The following is a 19,128-nucleotide window of genomic DNA, read 5'->3' on the forward strand; positions in this document are numbered from 1 at the left end:
TGAATATCGTGCATGAGCTTCAGAGCATCATTTTAAGTGCTTTTCGAAGTATTCAGAGACTAAAGGTGCCTCTCCCCTCTGCACAGTCACCGCCCCGTGTGGCTTTATTCCCCAGGTTTTGTGGGGTAACCAATAAACCCCAAATTCCCGAGCATCCCACCGCCCCAGCTCTGGCCTCGTGGGTGTTTTTAATTGGACACTGGGCTGGGAACAGCTTCATTAGAGGGGAAAAAACCCCTTTGGGATGGAGAGCTGATGGCAGTGAGGGGAGGGACGGGAACTGTTAGGGTTTGGGGCATGAGGGGGAAAAGGGCTATCCTGGCTGTTCCTACAAGGAAAAGGGATATCCTGGCTGTTCCTACAAGGAAAAGGAACATCCTGGATGTTCCTAGAAGGAGAAGGGATATCCTGGCTGTTCCTACAAGGAAAAGGAACATCCTGGATGTTCCTAGAAGGAAAAGGGATATCCTGGATGTTCCTAGAAGGAAAAGGGATATCCTGGATGTTCCTACAAGGAAAAGGGATATCCTGGCTGTTCCTACAAGGAAAAGGAACATCCTGGATGTTCCTAGAAGGAAAAGGAATATCCTAGCTGTTCCTAGAAGGAAAAGGGATATCCTGGATGTTCCTAGAAGGAAAAGGGATATCCTGGTTGTTCCTAGAAGGAAAAGGGATATCCTGGCTGTTCCTACAAAGAAAAGGAATATCCTGGCTATTCCTAGAAGGAGAAGGGATATCCTGGTTGTTCCTAGAAGGAAAAGGGATATCCTGGCTGTTCCTACAAAGAAAAGGAATATCCTGGCTATTCCTAGAAGGAGAAGGGATATCCTGGCTGTTCCTACAGCCAAGGGATGGAAGGGATGGGGGATTCCTGCGGAGTGGCTCTGTGTGGCATTCCTGGGGGATGCCTGCGGAGCTCAGCACCTCTCTAGCACTCAGGATTCCATCTCCAGCTGATGAGGTGGGATGTGGAAGCGGGGCAATGGATGCGGCTGGGCTGGCGGTTCCCGGTGAGGTCTCTAAGGACAGCCGCAGGGAGAGCTGTCCTGGTGTTGCCGGCTCCCTGTCCGTGTCCCAGCATCCCGAACAAAAGCAGGGGCCGGGTCCCTGTGCAGAATGTGCCATCCCCGGCTGAGGACGTGCCGGGAATGGCAATCCCGGGCAGAGCAGCTCCGCGGTGCTCGGGCTCCCTGCGGTGGCCGACAGCTTCCATCGCCGCCGCCTCGCAGAGATCCGGAAAGCCTTTCAGGGAGATCGCAACAGAAAAATAATCCCAGTCTAGCATAAAAAGAGGGGCACGCTTCAGGCTGGACATCAGCAGGAATTTCTCCATGGAGAGGTTTAAACATCGGAGGGGCTGCCCGGGGAGCTTTGGAGTGCCCATCCCTGGAGTGTCCGGGAAGGCCCGGCCGTGGCACCCAGACCTCTGGGTTGGTGACAGGGTGGGGACGGATCACAGGGAGGGCTCGGCGGTGCCGGAGCTCCTTTCCAGCCGGGATAATCCCGGGATTCTGAGCCGGGAGCCCGCGGCCGGGACCTGCCGCTTTCCCGCCAAATTGCCGGCTCGTTTACATAGCCCCGCCCTTCATTTGCATACAAGGACTCAGTTAATCTACATAACCCCGCCCTTCATTTGCATACAAGGACTCAGTTAATCTACATAACCCCGCCCTTCATTTGCATACAAGGACTCAGTTAATCTACATAACCCCGCCCTTCATTTGCATACAAGGACTCAGTTAATCTACATAACCCCGCCCTTCATTTGCATACAAGGACTCAGTTAATCTACATAACCCCGCCCTTCATTTGCATACAAGGACTCAATTAATCTACATAACCCCGCCCTTCATTTGCATACAAGGCGGGCGGTTAATTTGCCTAACCCCGCCCTTCATTTGCATCGCCACGCCCACCCGCGGGTGCCGCGTCAGGCGCGTTCCCCTGGCAACGGCGCCGCGGCTCCGAGCCCGGCCCCGGCAGCTCCCGGTGTCCCCTCGGTGTCCCCCCGGTGTCCCCCCGGTGTCCCCTCGGTGTCCCTCGGTGTCCCTCGGTGTCCCTCGGTGTCCTCTCTGTGTCCCCCCGGTGTCCCCCCGGTGTCCCTCGGTGTCCTCTCTGTGTCTCTCGGTGTCCCCCCGGTGTCCCCCCGGTGTCCCTCGGTGTCCCCCCGGTGTCCCCCCGGTGTCCCTCGGTGTCCTCTCGGTGTCCTCTCTGTGTCCCTCGGTGTCCCTCGGTGTCCTCTCTGTGTCCAGTGTCCCCTCGGTGTCTCCTCAGTGTCCCCTCTGTGCCCCCTCTGTGTCCAGTGTCCCCTCGGTGCCCCCTCTGTGCCCCCTCTGTGCCCCCTCTGTGTCCCCCCGGTGTCCCCCCGGTGCCCCCTCTGTGCCCCCTCTGTGCCCCCTCTGTGCCCCCTTTGTGTCCCTCGGTGTCCCCCCGCTGTCCCCCCTCTGTGTCCCCCGCTGTCCCCGGCCATGCTGCGGGACCAGGACACCGAGGCGGATTTCCAGCGCTTCCTGCGCCGCGTGGACGATGTCGGTGAGTGGCCGCGGGGAAGGGGGAAATCGCCGCCGTGCCCCTCTCCGCTCCGGGTTGTTCGGTGTTTGCCCGTGAGCGCGCCTGCGGGGAGGCTCTGGGGGCTTCCTGCTTTTATTTGGGATGCTGGGAGCATCCTAATTAATTAATTAATTAATTAATTTTATTCCTTTTATTTTATGTGGGATGCTGGGAGCCGCTCGCTGCCGTGCGTTTCGGACATGTCGGCAGAAACTGCAGGTGGCTCCTGAAAGTGACAGGGAATCCACCCTGGGAAAGTTTCTGTTTATTTATTATTTATTATTTATTTAAAGCGCCCAAGGCCACACTGGAGCATCCTGGTCTACAGGAGGGGTCCCTGCCCTTGGGACTGGGTGGGTTTTAAGGTCTTTTCCAACCCAAACCCTTCTGGGATTCTGTGATTTTATGGTAAAAGCCATCCTGGCCAGCGGTGCCTTCAAAGCAGGTGCCACCTGAACTCCCGGTGCTTCCACGTTTGAAGTCCTCTGTGTATATATATATTATTTGGGATTTTTCTGTGATTTTTTAGCCAATTTGCTGCAAGGCCTGAAGTCCCCGGACTCGGCTGTGCAGGAAAAAGCCATTGCTGAGGCAGAGAAAAGGCTCGGAGAGCAAGGAGGCAGCAAGGAGGAGGAGGAGGAGAGCAGGACCACGGTGAACAGAACACTCATCAACACTTCTGTAAGGGCTTTTCCTTCTGAAATTAAAGCTGGACTCAGTTCAGCTCTTGCCTCGTTAAAGACATAGATGGGAGCTTTCCAGGAATGTGAGGATTTACCAGATCCTCGCCATCCTTTGTTGAAATGTCAGACTGGTGCTCCTTCTGTGCGTCAGGCTGGGTATTTCAGATGCCCCCAGACGTTCCCTGACACTCGCTGTGGCTTTGTGCAGCCCAGCCAGGCGCTCCTGTGCTGCTGTGCCTTTCCCAAAACCACTTGTGCTGTGTTTTTGTTTTTCCAGGGCACGGCGAGGGTGGAGGCAGCAGATGCAGGTAGGACAGTGCTCCCCTCAGGCTGTCACAGCTCTAAAACCAGCTCTGGCAGGGATGGAGTTCACGCCAGAGCTGATTCCACCCCTGCCAAAGTCCAAGTTGACTTTTTCTGGTGTCTTTAACCAAAATTCAGTCAGATCTAGGACCACACTCGTCTTACCAGCATGGCTGTGTTTTTCACAGGTGGGAGCCTTGTTCTCTTCTGGCTCCTCATCTTTTTACACTTTTTACTGTGAATTTCAAAGCAAACCTGTTTGTTTGGCCCTGGAGAGGAGCTGCAGCAAGGCAGGCGTGCAGATCCTCAGGGGTGGCATCATCATTGTCTGTGACAGCTTGCCAGCTACTTTAATTGCTGAAATGGCTCCTTAGTGTTGGCTTTTATTAAGAAATTACTCAAAAATACCCTAGGAATGATTGTTTCTTCTCTGTTTTAATGAAGTTTCCTCTTTTTTCCCCCCCACACTAAAATGCCACCAACTCTCCTGGCTGGAAGATGGCTTCCTGGCAGCTTTGGAGAAGGATGCCAAAGAACGAGCCCAGCAAAGGAGGAGGAACGAGCAGCTGGCAAACGGTGACTGCTGAGAGCACTCCGGGCTCTTCCTGCAGAAATGACCTGTCAGGGACTGAGGGAGGCGTCCCCACCCTGGGACAGGCTCAGGGATTCCTCAGAGCTGCTGCACCCTGGTTCTCTGCAGGATCTCCTGGTGCTGGAGCTGCTTTGGGATGGAGGGAGGGAGGGAGGGATTTGGGGCTGGCCAGAGGGGAACGCTCATTTTCCCCTCTGGAAGGGGAATGGCTGCAGTGAAATGATGGAAATAATGGCTGGGCTGGAATGCTGGGGCTGTTCCAGCAGGAGAGCGAGGCCTCTGTCTGCTCAGTGTGCAAAGGGAAATGGGTGGAAGGGAAAAAGATGGGAAATGGATGGGTGGAAGGGAAAGGGATGGAAGGGAAAGGGATGGAAGGGAAAGGGATGGAAGGGAAAGGGATGGAAGGGAAAGGGATGGAAGGGAAAGGGATGGAAGGGAAAGGGATGGAAGGGAAAGGGATGGATGGGAAATGGGTGGAAGGGAAAGGGATGGAAGGGAAATGGATGGATGGGAAATGGATGGATGGGAAATGGGTGGAAGGGAAAGGGATGGAAGGGAAATGGATGGATGGGAAATGGGTGGGAAATGGGTGGAAGGGAAAGGGATGGGAAATGGGTGGAAGGGAAAGGGATGGATGGGAAATGGGTGGAAGGGAAAGGGATGGGAAATGGGTGGAAAGGAAATGGGTTGAAAAGGAAATGGATGGAAGGGAAATGGGTGGAAGGGAAATGGATGGATGGGAAATGGGTGGAAGGGAAAGGGATGGATGGGAAATGCATGGATGGGAAATGGGTGAAAGGGAAATGGATGGAAGGGAAATGGGTGGAAGGGAAATGGATGGATGGGAAATGGGTGAAAGGGAAATGGATGTGCTCAAGGCATTCTGCTGCTCTGCAGCCCTGAAGGAGCAGGGGAACGAAGCCTTCAGGGCAGGAGACTTCACCCGGGCCATCCAGAGCTACTCAGAGGGGCTGGAGAAGCTGAGGGACAAGCAGGAGCTCTACACAAACAGGGCCCAGGTCAGTGGCAGGGAAGGAGCCACTTCTGGCTGGTTTTTGTGTTGCTGTGCCAGGGTAAGACCCCAAAACATTGTTCTGTTACACCCCTTTGGGTGTGGTGAACCCCTGCTCCTCCAGCAGGGGAAAATTGTTCCAATTCCCGGTTTTATTCAAATACTCTGATTTTTTAGTTATTAATGCTTTTTCAGGATTCACTTCTATAACTGCAGAGTGAAATAGTTGCTTTGCAGTGTCTATAAAAAACACTGTGATTTTTTTATTATTAATCCTTTTTCAGGATTCACTCCTATAACTGTAGAGTGAAATATTTGCTTTGCAGTGTCTGTAAAGAAACATTTGCTTTGCAGTGTCTGTAAAAAAAAAAACACTCTGATTTTTTTATTATTAATGCTTTTCCAGGAATCACTTCCATAATTGTAGAGTGAAATATTTGCTTTGCAGTGTCTGTTGGCCTTGTATGCTCTGTGTGTTTGTGTGTGTGTGCAGAATTCTATCCAATTGATTCTAAATTAGAAAATCCAGGAAGATGGCAGACAAGTTAGGAATGGAAATTACCCTGCAAAACCAATGGCCAGGCCAATCAGCAGTCTAATTTTCTTCTTTTTAATTAGCCAGTGTTGGTACAACGGCGAGCAGAAATTGTTTGAAGGATTCTAATTCTTCTGCCTGGACTTTTTTTCTGTTTATTTCAGGCCTACCTGAAGCTCCATGAGTATGAGAAAGCCATCAGTGACTGTGAGTGGGCATTAAAGGTAATTCCACAATTATCGAGTGGTAAAGACCTCTAAAATCAGCATCATTTACAGAAATCCATATTTTGACTCAAATGAACAGGAAAATAATCACCTTTTGGAAACCCTGCTTTCCACCCTCACCTCAAGCCTGTGTTTCTTGGGTGCCTGGGGGCAATAATGTAGCATAAAAACTTCAGACACCACTAATAAATTATATATATGAATAATTATATAAATTATTATTTATATATTATTTATTTATTACTAACAAATTGTGTATATATATATAAATAATTATATCTATAAATTGTATAAATACTGCCCTGGGCAGCTCTAATAATTAATCAGAATGCTGCAAAAGGCTGAAATTTTCGGAACACATAACTGATAACAATTTCTGGTTGAACTCAGTGCAATAAGAACTGCCTCAAAGCCTATTTCCTCATGGGGAAAGCTCACCTGGCCCTGCAGCACTTCACTGAGGTAAGCTGGCTGAATTCCGGGGCCGTGGGGCCACGTTTTGTTCTGCTTTGCTGGGTGAGAGGGAGACAGTTTCCTGCCATGCCTCAGTTTCTGTTTTCTCACTGGAACTCTGGTTTTTTGCTCCTTGGGTTTTACTGGAAAATTCCCTTGGAATTTGCAACAGCAGGCAGATGTAGGGACTGAGAATATTTAACTTTTTTGAGAGTTTTGACACCTGCGTCTCCATACATTTTCACATTCATTAAGGACTGTGGCCCCATAATCTTTTGGGATCTGACTGGGATATCATTGATGCCATCTTCCTGTTTCCAGCTGAAACTGAGAGCCCTTTTCTCTCCCCCTGAAGTCCAGGCAGTGCTATGAGAAGATGCTGCAGATTGATCCCCAGAAGGAAAAGCTGGTTAAAGGTGAGAAACCGAATTTCCACTCTTGTTCTCTGGTGAAGAGGGGACAGAATATCCCTGCCACGCTTTTTTGTGCTCTCCCAGATTGTGTGGACGAGGCCAGGCTGGAGGAGAAGAGGCTGAGAGATGAGGAGAGAGCAGAGAGGGAGGTCCAGGCTGGGAGTGCTGCTGCTTTATCCATCCAGGAATTGCTGCAGAGGATCAGCAGCCCCGACCACGACATCCTCTACTACACAGGGGGCATAAGGCTCCTGGCAGAAGTTGTGAACAGTTGTGAGTGTTTGTGCAAAATGTGTTCATTTTGTTAATTGTTGTTAACCTGGGGAGGTGTAACCCAGGCAGAGCAGGGCAAGGGAGCAGTTTTTAAAGGAGCAGAGTGACTCTTGCTGTATTTGAAACACAAAACTGGCAATGTTGGATATTTCAGCGTGGTCAGTGGGTGTTTACAGCATTTTTTAGAATCAGACTGACGTTGTAGCTGAGCTGCTGAGAATTCTTAGCGATTTGGGTCTCATTTGTTTTAAATATTTGTAATTCTGTGTTAAACCATTGAGTTACAAAGCCAGTTTTGTGTTTCAGCCTTCCTAAATAATCTTTCACTCAAAGCCAACAGCACCAGGCATGAACTGGAGCAATTTTCAGCTTGAGAACCACTCCTGCTTCATTCCTTCTTGAATTTTCCCCCATTCCCAAGGATGTTTTTCCCCAGAGCTGCTGATGCAGTGACCTTTTCTTTTAGCGCTGTGCAGGAAGAGCAGGAGCCTGCCTGGCTGTCACACACCTGAGCTGTTTGTCTCTGCCTCTTCCAGGCACTGGGCAAACGTTCTTCAGGACAAACAATGGCTTCAGTATCCTCAGGAACGAGGCTGTCAGAGGGTGAGAGCTCTCCAGAGGGGCACTCCTGCCTGGGGAAATGAGAATATTGTTTTCAAGAAACAGAATCACCTCTTGAAATGCAGATGAACTGATCAGAGGAGGATGTAATCCCAGATTTTAGTGCCTGAATGGGAGGACTTATACCTGACTCTGACACAAACAGTGCTCCCTTAGATGCAGGGAGGAGAATCCATGGATTGCTGTTTGTGTCTGCTCTTTCTGGGCAGTTATCCTATCCCTGGTGGTGAGAGCAGGTTTGCAGAAAAAAATCTGAGTAGAAAAGAACATCTGAAGGCTCTGGCTGCACCCCCTGGTGCTGGGATTGGGCACCAGTGAATATTTGGGTGTTCCTGGCACTCGTTAGGGTTCATCCATATGTAGGGTGGTGGCTGCAGACAGACCTGAGGGATGAAGCACGTACAAATTCCCATTCCCTGGATATTTCCCACTGGTTTGATCCACCCTTTGCTCTGTTCACAAGCTGGCTTTTCTCATTCAGGGCCTTCTGTGCAGAGAAAAAAAGCCCTGCTGAGGTGGAGCTCTGTGTTTCCCTTCTCCTCCTGTGGCAAGCTGCCTGTGCTGGGAATGGTAAAGCCCTGGGATCCACACTCATCCCCGTTAATGTGAGATTAGTTTGGCATTTCTGGGCTGGGCCTCCTGGGGCTGGGCATGGCCACCCCTCTCCCAGAGCCCCTGGATCCATCCAGACGTGGTTGTAACCTGAGTTGTGCAGCTCAGAGGAGGTGCTGGGTGCAGCCATAATTTTGGCAGGATGAAATTTCCACTCTGTGAGCATTTCAAATCCACACAAGGGGTGGGAAGTAAAATCCCTATGATTTCTGCTGCTCTTAAGATAATACCACTTGCACAATTTTCTCTGCTTTAAGTAGTTATAGCTGCAAAAAGCAGAGTTTTATAGAAGAGAAGGCTGAATTATTTTAGAATCAGCAATCAACAGTGCTTGGGCAGGTGCCTGCTTCTGTTTTTAGGGAATACCCACGTGGGTGAGAAGTGGGCTGGGGTGGGTGGTAAAGTGGAAATGCAGAATATTGGTGCCTGTGCTGACTTGTGTGGTCCAGCTGTTCAAATAAAACATTCATTAAAAAAACAAACAAACAAACAAACCAACAAACAAAAAAAAAAAAAAAATGAAACGAGGATGCCAGTGAGTGACATTGCAGTGAGATTTCCTCTCTCCTTCCAGAAGAAAATCAGCGTCTCCTGTTGGCCCAGCCCGAAGTGAGTGCCCAGCTGCCAGAGCTGCTGTCCTCTGGCACAGCCCAGGTCCAGAGGGAGACCTTGGCACTGATCTCTCTCTACTCAGAGCACCAGAGTGGCCGGAGGCTGCTGGTCAGGCAGGACCTGAGCAGGTGAGCAGCACCAGGAAAGTGCCCTGGCAGTGTCAGAGCTGCCCCAGCTCCAAGGAGAAAAGGAGACTCAGGGGTGACTGTTGCCTTTTCTTTTATAGTTCTTTTGAAAGCTTTAAAGTTCTTTTAAAAGTTTTCCATGCTTTCTGATAATGTTTGCATATTTCTACTGGAGTTGTCACGCACTGTTCGTGTAAATAATGATTGTTTTGCATTCTTCTCTATGGGAGGAGAGAATTGATGGACTGTTGGTTTGACCAGTGTGGTTGGAGAGGTGGCAATTCCATCCTCCAATCCACTGCCACTTTTGGAATTCTATGTATTATGAGGTCAGAAATAAAATTAGCTCTTTTTCTCTTTTGAACCCACCAAACTTCTGTGTACTCATTTCATGTCCAATAGCGGCAGGTGACCTCGTCACTCTCCACAGCTCCTGAAAGGTGGCTGTGGTCAGTTCCTCTTTCTCCAGGAACTGACAGAACCAGAGGGCACAGCCTCAAGCTGCACCAAGGGAAGTTTAGGTTGGATATTAGGAAGAAGTTTTTTACAGAAAGGGTGATAAAGTTCTGGAATGTTCTGCCCGGGGAGGTGGTGGAGTCACCATCCCTGGGTGTGTTTAACAAAGCCTGGATGTGGCACTGGGTGCCAGAGTTTGGTTGAGGTGTTGGGGCTGGGTTGGACTCGATGACCTTGAGGGTCTCTTCCAACCTGGTGATTCTGTGATTCTGTGAATTCTGTGAATTCCTGAGGGGACACAGTGACACTGAGCCTTCTCCCCCTTGGGGACAGGCCTGGCCTGGCAAAAGTGGGAGTTGGATGTGTGGGGTAGAGCTGCAGGAAATTTTGATGTCTGAAACATCAGGATTTAAGTTAATTCCTGTAATTTTGAGTCCCCTTCTCTAAACCTGTGTAGCACTCTCGCCCTGGTGCCTCTAAAATCTCCTGGATTCTAGCTGAGAGTCTCTTCTCATTTAAAAATGGGGATTTGTAGTTATTTCGTGTTGCCATGGCTCACTGAGTGAAAGGAAAGCCCATTGCACTGCCTTTGTCCCATTATCCTGCTGCTTCCTCCCAGGCCACCCTGAGAAATGTCCATTTACTGGTTTGGAGTAATAATGGGTGATCAGGAGACACTGTCCATTTTTTCCTGGGGAGGAAAGCTGAAAGGAATGCGCCACATCTCAAAGGGTGCTAAAAGAATCAGATTTAACTGTGGCTTGAAATATCAACAACATAAAAAAAATAGAATTTAGATCTTTAATGATTAAACCAAGGCTGACACCAATTTTTGGTTGTTTTTTTTTTTATTTTAACACCAGATGGCTGCAGATTTTGATGGCATTTGTCAAGTGCACTGATGCAAGGGCTGATAGTGCCATGAACATCCTGTCTGACTTAGCTGGGGAGGAAAGGTAATTTATTTAAATTCCTCACACATTTCTCTAAAGCTGTGCTGTGAGTTGTGTGAAACCAGCCAGGGACAGGCTGTTGGCCACCTTTGCTGTGAGCTTACCGGGGTTTCTATTGCTCTTCTCTTGCCTTTAGCTGTGGTTTTTGACTAAAACTTTGGTTTTTTGTCTCCCCACAGGTTCCAAACCCAGTGTCGGGCCATGCTTTCCACAGGCGTTTTACCTTTATTCACACAGTTGCTGGTAGGGAAGATCTGACTTTGTATTTCCAGTTTATTTTTGTGTAACATGTCCTCTGTCTGCTCTGTGGGTGTAAGAAATTGAGTTTTGTCAGGAAAATGTTCTTTTCCCCAATATTTTGTCCCACACATCCCTAGTTTAATATTCGGTATAAACTCTGGCCTTGGTTGCAGATTCCCACTGATAATTTCACCTTCAACTTTGAATTTTGCTCTTCCTGATGTGACTTTAATCCCCTGTCAGCAACTTGTTCTGCCTTGGATGGTGATTTTTGCCTTCTAATCTGAGGGATCAGGGTGAGGAGCTGACATTGGGTGCCGAGGTAGAGAATCCCTTTCCTGGGCATCCTTTATTCCAACAGCACATTTAAAATGTCTTGGTGCAGAAACCTGACCCGAGGGAGGGGGAAGATTGGTTCTGCTGGGCAGTAAAATACTCCCATTTCTCCAGATTAGCAGCAAGACAATAATTTCATAACTTTCCCATTGTTTGTGGCTCTTTTTGCTGGAATTCCAGCTGCTCTGTGCCCTGAGAGCCTGCAGGAAATGTTCACACTTGGGGATCAGAGGACACAAAATCCCTATTCCCCAGAGCTCATAAAGCAATAGCTGAAGTGAAAATGAGGGAAATCTGCAAACCTTGGGCAGCTGGGCTTTACCAGAGAGCTGCTGCAGTGCCAGTGCCCGTGGCCAGAGGGGCTGGGGAATCGTGGTGAGACATGAAGACTTGACAATCTCAATAAAGATTTGTAGGGACAGTATGTTCATTGCAGCACTGGGCACACGTGGGGGTTGTTTCTTTTTAAAGGACGTGTGCGCCCCTGAGGATCCTTGATCTTTTTTTTATTACTCTGCTCTAATTTACATATACATAGAATCTTACAATAGGTTCATGCATAATCATTCTGCTGATTTGTAGTTTGCCTTTTGCCTTTTTAATCTTTTTGTCTATTTCTTGTAAACTTAGCTTTAGTTTTTTTCTTTTTTTTTTGTTTTAGAGTTCAAGAGGCTCTTCTTATCTCTTTACTTTAGAGATTGTATTTTTCCTCTCTGGCTGGGACAGTTTTACAAACACAGCATAGTTAACAGACTAAACAGCATATTTAACTTACGTTAACAAGCTACTACACAGCACATTTCACTTAAATCTAAATACATTTTTACTCTTTCACTCTGTTTCATCGGCACACACACACACACACACACAGTGCCGTTTGCTGGTGCTTTGGGGCTGACACTGCTTGCCTTGCTGTGTTTGCAGGTGTGTGCCAGGCAGGTGGAGCAGGCGGCCCTGGCGCGGGCCGTGGCCGTGCTGGGCAGCCTGTGTGCAGATGTGGGGCTGCGGGCACAGCTGGCTCGGAGCAGGGAGTGCTGGCAGGCCTGCCTGCACCTGCTGGTAAAGGAACCTGGGGGTATTGCCAGCCCTCCCCCCTGTTTGTCTGCTCCCCTCACAGCCCTGAGCCCTTTCGCTCCAGCTGGGATTTTGGGGAGAGGTCTCAGAGCTGCACCCCCTCAGCTGTGTCCCTCCAAAGTGGCCCCTTCCTGATGGAAGCTTTTTCTGCAGCCTCAGGTCAAATAAAGTACTTTCTTGTGGGTCTGTGCTCTTCAGCACAGAAAGTTTAAAATTCTTCAGCACAGCAAGTTTAAAATTCTAGTTAAAGTTAACTAGAAAGTTAAAAGAAAGTTTAAAATTCTTCAGCACAGCAAGTTTAAAATTCTAGTTTAAAATTCTTCAGCACAAAAAGTTTAAAACTCTTCAGCACAGAAAGTTTAAAATAAAATTCCAGGATTCTAACACCTTCCAGGTGAGGCTGTGCTGTGAGCACAGTCCCCAAAACCTGAAGGTTCAGGGGGGTGGGAAGGGATCTTTGTAAGATCCCAAACATCCCAAGTTTGGGGTGTGCAGCTTTGGGTCCCAAACACGTGGCTTTGTGTCACAGAGTGTGCTCAGCTCTGCTTCTGCCAGAACTTTTCCTCCCCCTGGAGCTGCCCCAGAAGGCTGAGGAAGAGCCTGGCCTGGCCCTGGGAGCTGATTTTTCTGCCCTGCTCTCTCTCAGGATGATGCCAGCAGCCCTGGGTACCAGCAGTGTGTGTTTGCAGTGCTGGGGCTGATGATGAACCTGCTGCTTGAATCCAACGGCACCGTCCAGGTAGGCAACATCTGGGAATATAAAAAAAAAAAAAAATTACAGTGTTGCAGGTTGTTTTTAAGAGTAGTTGATGATTTAAGTAGGCTGGAAAGTGAAAAAAGCTACAGAATTTTCTCCTCTGCCACCACCTCCAATATATAAACAGCTATGAGGAAAAAACAGTGTAAAGTGCATAAATTGTCTTTCCATAGTGGTATAAAAGTTTTCTCTGGAATCACTCTCCAACTGTGCCATGTTCTGAGGTCCTGGTTGCATTCCAAAATTCTCCAAAGCTCAGGATCCCACCAGGAAGGCAGAATTCCCCAGGGTGCTGCAGAGCTGGTGGCTCCCTGCTCTCCGCTGATCTCCAGGGGATTCCTTTGCCCTCCCAGCCCCAGCTGCAGCTCAATTCCCCCGGAGTTCCCCCGGAGTTCCCCCGGAGTTCCCCCGGAGTTCCCCCGGAGTTTCCCCTGAGTTTTCCCTGTCTTTTCCCTGAGTTTTCCCTGTGTTTTTTTCCCTGTTTTTCTCCCTGTGTTGTTTTCCTTGTGTTTTTCCTGTGTTGTTTTCCCTGACTTTTCCCTGTGTTTTCCCTGACTTTTCCCTGTGTTTTCCCTGACTTTTCCCTGTGTTTTCCCTGTGTTTTCTTTGTGTTTTCCCTGACTTTTCCCTGTGTTTTCTTTGTGTTTTCCCTGTATTTTTCCTGACTTTTCCCTGTGTTGTTTTCCCTGTATTTTCCCTGACTTTTCCCTGTGTTTCCCCTGATTTTTCCCTGTGTTGTTTTCCCTGTGTTTCCCCTGACTTTTCCCTGTGTTTTCTTTGTCTTTTCCCTGACTTTCCCCTGACTTTTCCCTGTGTTGTTTTCCCTGTATTTTCCCTGACTTTTCCCTGTGTTTCCCCTGACTTTTCCCTGTGTTTTCCAGGACTTTGCTGTGCCCATCAGTGGCAGGTGCCTGGCTCTGCTCAGCCATCAGGACGGAAGGATTGTCACAGTAAGTCACCAACAAAAGCTGGGTTTGGCTCTCCTGAGCTCTTCAGAGCAAACCTCTGACCTGTCCAGAAGCCTTTGAAGCCTAAAACACTCCTAACAGCAATAAAGAAACAATAGACCACTTTTATATTCATTTTTATATGGTTTGATGCAAGAGGTTTTCAGGGTTCTCTTGAAATCTGTTTAATAGAAGCTCTTACAAACCATTTCAGCATGGGACCTGTGAAAAGTACATATTTTATGATTGGCTTTTTGCAAATATTAAATTGAATACTATATGTATTATGTTATATTGATTAGAAGTGCTGTATTAACATTTTTAATAGTGTGGTAAATGTAGTTTTGTAGTTAAAATGAAGCTTTAGTGGTTAAAATAGAAACTATGTATGTGGGGTTTTTTTAAGGAATGAGATACTGGCTTCGAGATAACAGTCACAGGACACCTAAATCTTCCAGAGAAGAGGAATTTACGGGTTTTTTAATCAGAAGCAGCTAATTTCTTCAGGCCTTGCTCAGGCTCGAAGACGCCATGGGGATTAAAAGAAGCAGTTGACATACAACAGACAGAGTTTCTTGTTTTAAATAGAATGTGTGCATAACCATGAAGTGTATATGAATATGCAACAGTGTGTTGTTTTAAGGGTGATTCCTGTGTTCACAAGGCATGTTTTTGGCAACTTAGTGCCCAAAAACATCCGGATGTCCGTAATTCTTTGCTTTTTATTGTCTCGTAGTGTCCTCATCCTCATTGTCCAAATTTTTATTACTCTAATTTTATTACTATTTTTTAAAACTATTTTATTACAAATAAACTTTTACATTTTTAAAAACCAAGTGATTGGTGTTTTACACAGGACCCTTTAAAAATCAGTGGAGAGCAAAGCAGCAAGAGCAGTTTGGGTGTTGAGCTGGTTCCCTTTGCAGTTCTTGGCTGGGAATTACAATTGTGCTCCTGGGATTGGGGTGGGACTCCAGGCAGGAACAGATGTGGGCTCTGAGTCCCTTCCCTGAGCTCCCAGGAACTTTTCTGAGCTGTTTTACTTCTCTCAGTGCCAGCAGTGCTGGGCTGCTCTCTGCCAGGAATTTGTATTTTTATTTTTTAGGGAATGAACACCCAGAGTCCCAGTCTGGGCTCATCTCTCCTGTGCAGAAGCTCTGCTGTGCTCAGTTTCCAAGAAATGACAGGAAAAAAAAAGCCACATCCTAAAGATGTTCTTTGTTAGATTCTGCAATTCTGGGATTTCCTTAATTTCTGTGCATTTCTTCTTTCAGCACTTCAATTCCTTCAGTCTTACCGTGCAAGAAACAAAACAGTTAAGCTGCCTGGAGCAATAAATGTTTGGTTTTGCTTCTCTCGTTTGCCCCTCATTTAGAGAGCCACTGGAGTGCTGAGCCGTGCGCTGCCAGCCGCTCCCGCAGCAGTGGAGGAAGTGGTGAAAGGAGGAGTGGTGAAGAAAATGCTCCAGTTCCTGAAAGTAAATCCAACTTTCTTTAATTCTGCCTGCATTGTCCCCCTGAGCAAATCCACCTCCCCATGGGCTTGTCCTCCTTTCCCTGGAGATGTGTCTGCATCCTTGTCCATTGTAACACTGCTCCCAGGTTTCATTTTAAGCCTTTTAAAATTCTTAATTCTAATTCTTCTTTATTTTTTACTTTAATTTTTTTTTCTTTAATTCTTTCTTCTTAATTTTTTAAAAATTCTTAATTCTAATTCTTCTTTATTTTTTTCTTTAATATATTTAATTTATTTTTTTCTTTAATTCTTTCTTCTTAATTTTTTAAAAATTCTTAATTCTAATTCTTCTTTATTTTTTCTTTAATATATTTAATTTATTTTTTTCTTTAATTCTTCTTAATTTTTTAAAAATTCTTAATTCTAATTCTTCTTTATTTTTTTAACATTTTAAATTTTTTTTCCTTTAATTCTTTTTTCTTAATTTTTTTAAATTATTAATTATGATTCTTCTTTAATTTTTTCTTTAATTTTTTAATTTAATTTTTTCTTTAATTTTTTAATATAATTTTTTTCTTTAACTCTTTCTTAATTTTTAAAATTATTTTTTTTTCTTTAATTTTTTCTTTTTTTTTCTGTAATTCTTTCTTCTTAATTTTTTTTTTTTTTTAATTCTTGATTCTAATTCCTCTTTAATCTTTTTTTTCATTTAATTCTTGCTGTATATCTGTGCCCAGCAGGTGCTTATGCAGATCAAGTTAGTCTAGAAATAATCTGTGGCACTGGGCTCTTGTCAGGGGGAGCTGATGTGGAAAGAAGTGGCCTGCAGAGATGCAGGGAATTTTGTGTGTCCACCACTGGCAGGAATTAAATGAGATTTATGCGGTGTCAGCCTGAGGTGAATGCCCTGTGAAGTTTTCGTTGGATGCTGGGCTCAGGCCTGAGTGTGCCCGCGGTGCCCGTTGCTCCGGGGCACACGGGGTGAGCCGGGCTTGCTCTCTGCTTTCCTCCCTCAGGCTGGGGGACAGCTCACATCCAGCTATGCCATAAAGACCCTTTCCACCTGCACCAGGAGCAGCAGGAGAGCTCAGGAGGAGCTGCTGAAGGGGGATAAAAGTGAGTGAAACTTGGGATTTCCAGGGCTGGGGGCTGTTCCTGCTGTCCTCCGTGGGGGTGTTGGCCTGGCACTAAAACCAGCAGGAGCTGGAGGCAGAGGAATGGTGCCAGAGCAGTTTTCGGGGCTAAATCTGCTAAATCTGAGCAGTTCTAGGGTACTGCTGATCTGTGTGCTCTGCTCTGTGGTACAGCCCTGCTTGCAGTGCTTTAAAACCCAGCCCCAGTCAAAGCTAATGGAACCACAGCAGAGAATCCTGCGATTTTCACTGGCTGAGCCTGCCAAGAAGCTGTCAGTGCCTGCAGTTCAAGCTGCACCCCAAGGATTTCCTCTCATGAAAAGCCTCTCAGAGCATCACCTCCCCTTGGTGCAGCCAGTCTCCTCTCAGAGCTTTCATTGCCTCCAACCAGCAGCAACACTTCAGCCTCATTGTCCCCACCAAAACTCTGGGGTTTAACCTGTGAGAAGTCACTAGTTCTTATTTTGTCAGCTCTGTTTGCCAGAGGAAACCTCCCAGGTGAGAAAGCCGTGGCTGTATTTATCTATTATCTATTCTATCATTATCACTGATCTCTGAATGTTGAGGATTCTGTGGCCTGAGACGCTGCTGCTGCTTTGAGGTGTCAGAGCCAAAACTCTCTGCTGTCCTCAGGGGCAGCTCCCAGGTGAGCTTTGGTAGTTCTGGATGCACAGAAAGCTTTTTTTATATTCCTTTTTCCAGCTGTTCTTTCCACAACAGCATTTCTGGTCTAAAGCAGTAACGTGGCACGGTCAGCTCTCTGTGAGAGAGACTTCTGGGCAAGTGGAGCTGAGGCAGCTCCTGGCTGTGACCCTGCTCCAAGAACGACACAAGAACAGACGAGAGACCAAATGGCAAGAGGAGAAAAAGAAACTTTATTACAAAGGATTCTCCAGTTTATATATGCCCATACATTCTACTGGATTGGTTAATTAACAAAAACATCTTTCTCACACACCGTCCTTGAGAGGAACAGAAAAGCAAGGTGGAAAAACACCACCTGCAGATGGTTTAGACTAACAAGTTACCACATTCCTACAGCTCCCTAAAAATTCTCACAAGGCACTGTGAGAAACCATTGCCGTTTCTCTGTCCCTGACCAGGTGTGAATTTCATCCACACCTGGCTGCTGAAATTGCCATGAAATCCCCTTGCTGCTCCAGCTTTTCCAGGGCAGCAGCCCCAGGGTCAGTCGCTGCAGCCAGCAGGGAGCAGCTGGAGCAGCTCTGGGTGTGTCTCACGGAGATTTCCCCCTCCTGCCAGGGTTCCAGGTGCTGCTGAGGCTGCTGGACTCGGGGGACGAGCTGACTGTGGGCAACGCAGCTTTCTGCCTCAGCCAGTGCCTGCTCCTGCCCGGGGCTGCCTCCTCCCTGCTGGGCTCCAGCGTGGTGCAGCTGCTGCTCAGGCAGGCTGGGGGTGATGCTCGCAGGAGCTCGGTGCAGCAGAACTCAGCCATTGCCCTGGCCAGGCTCTGTGTGGCTGAGCCAAGGTAGGACCACAGAATCCCTGGGTTTTATTTCCCTTTTCTGATATGAGGTGATGATCCCTGAGAAACCAACCAGGGTAAGCCAAATCTATTTGGTTAATTTATATAAATTCTACTGAATTTATAGATGAATAAACTCTATGAATTTATTCATGAATAAACTCTATGAATTTATTCATAGAATGAATTCTATGAATTCTATTTCCTTCCTCCAGCCAGAATTCCCCCTTGTGATCTGTCCCAAGTCCTGCTTTGGGGCTCCTGGGGTGCCAGTTCTGTCCCCACATCTTTCAGGGATTTAATTGACAGAAGGGATGTTTGAAGTCTGTAGATCCCAAATGAGCAGTAGAGAAAGTATCAGCCCAGAGATTTGTCTAAAACAGCAGAGATGGAAGGGGAACTCTTTATTTTCTTAGTTTTGTTAATCTGAAATGCCACCTATTTGAAGAATGTAATTTCTGTGCCTTTCTGAGGGCAATAATAATCTAGAAACTCTATTAAGAGTATCTTTATGAACTCTGTAATGTTGTTATTATTATTATCATCATCATTATCATTATTATTCTTATTACCATTATCTAGAAACTCTGTTTTATATTGAATATAGCATTAAAAACCCCTGAAAGCTTGGGCAGAGCAGTGAAAGCTTAAAACTCTAATTTTTAGTCACCACCTGTTCCCCCTGTTGTCTCTCCAGGCACATGCACCAGCTGAGGAAGCTCAATGGCCTGGCCATCCTGAACTCCTCCATGAAATACGTGCACAGCAGCTGAACTCCTCAGAAACCCTCCACAAGTGCCCTCCATCTCACCTGCTGTCGAGTTTTCTTTGCTTTAATAAAATTAATTCAAAGCACATCAACTTTTCAGTGGCTTTTTGGAGTGGTTTTGGTCCCCCACAGAAGCCAGTGAAACAATATCAGGAGGAAGAAGTTAATTTCTTATCTCAGCTACCAGCTGAAACGCCACCTTGCATCAGGCTGCCTTTGCTTTAACAATTGACATAAATTCAATAAATGGCCATAAATACAGCCTAGCTTATTTTTTTGTTGGTTTTGAACGCAGGAAACAGGAGAATTTATTGCATTTCTGTGAAGAATAAGCACAGGCCAGCCCAGTTTGATTTTAAATGGCTCTTCAGCTCCCCTCCTTGACACCTGGGGGTGGGGAACCTTTGTCCCCTCAGAGCAAAGGGGCTGACAAATTTTCCAGAGAGCAGCTGAATCAGCTTCCCACTGCAGAGGAGGGATATTCTGAGATGGAAGCGTGCAATGGGTCACC

At 47.0% G+C, this 19,128-nt stretch overlaps 1 protein-coding gene across 1 annotated transcript; it reads left to right on the forward strand.

Moving 5' to 3' along the window:
* The first annotated feature begins 2,421 nt into the window (after nt 1-2,421).
* On the forward strand, nt 2,422-18,874 carry TTC12 (tetratricopeptide repeat domain 12). The gene is made up of 21 exons (XM_068171996.1): nt 2,422-2,532; nt 3,080-3,231; nt 3,511-3,541; nt 4,035-4,112; nt 5,026-5,147; nt 5,840-5,899; nt 6,293-6,364; nt 6,711-6,771; nt 6,853-7,041; nt 7,578-7,644; nt 8,144-8,232; nt 8,849-9,014; nt 10,331-10,423; nt 10,600-10,663; nt 11,921-12,055; nt 12,717-12,809; nt 13,709-13,777; nt 15,150-15,251; nt 16,246-16,345; nt 17,626-17,851; nt 18,546-18,874. Exons 1-21 carry the CDS (start codon nt 2,469-2,471, stop codon nt 18,619-18,621), a joined length of 2,109 nt encoding a protein of 702 aa, XP_068028097.1. The 5' UTR covers nt 2,422-2,468; the 3' UTR covers nt 18,622-18,874.
* The last annotated feature ends 254 nt before the right edge of the window (nt 18,875-19,128 follow it).

This window comes from Anomalospiza imberbis, chromosome 24, assembly GCF_031753505.1.
Source record: "Anomalospiza imberbis isolate Cuckoo-Finch-1a 21T00152 chromosome 24, ASM3175350v1, whole genome shotgun sequence".
Lineage (NCBI taxonomy): Eukaryota > Metazoa > Chordata > Aves > Passeriformes > Viduidae > Anomalospiza > Anomalospiza imberbis.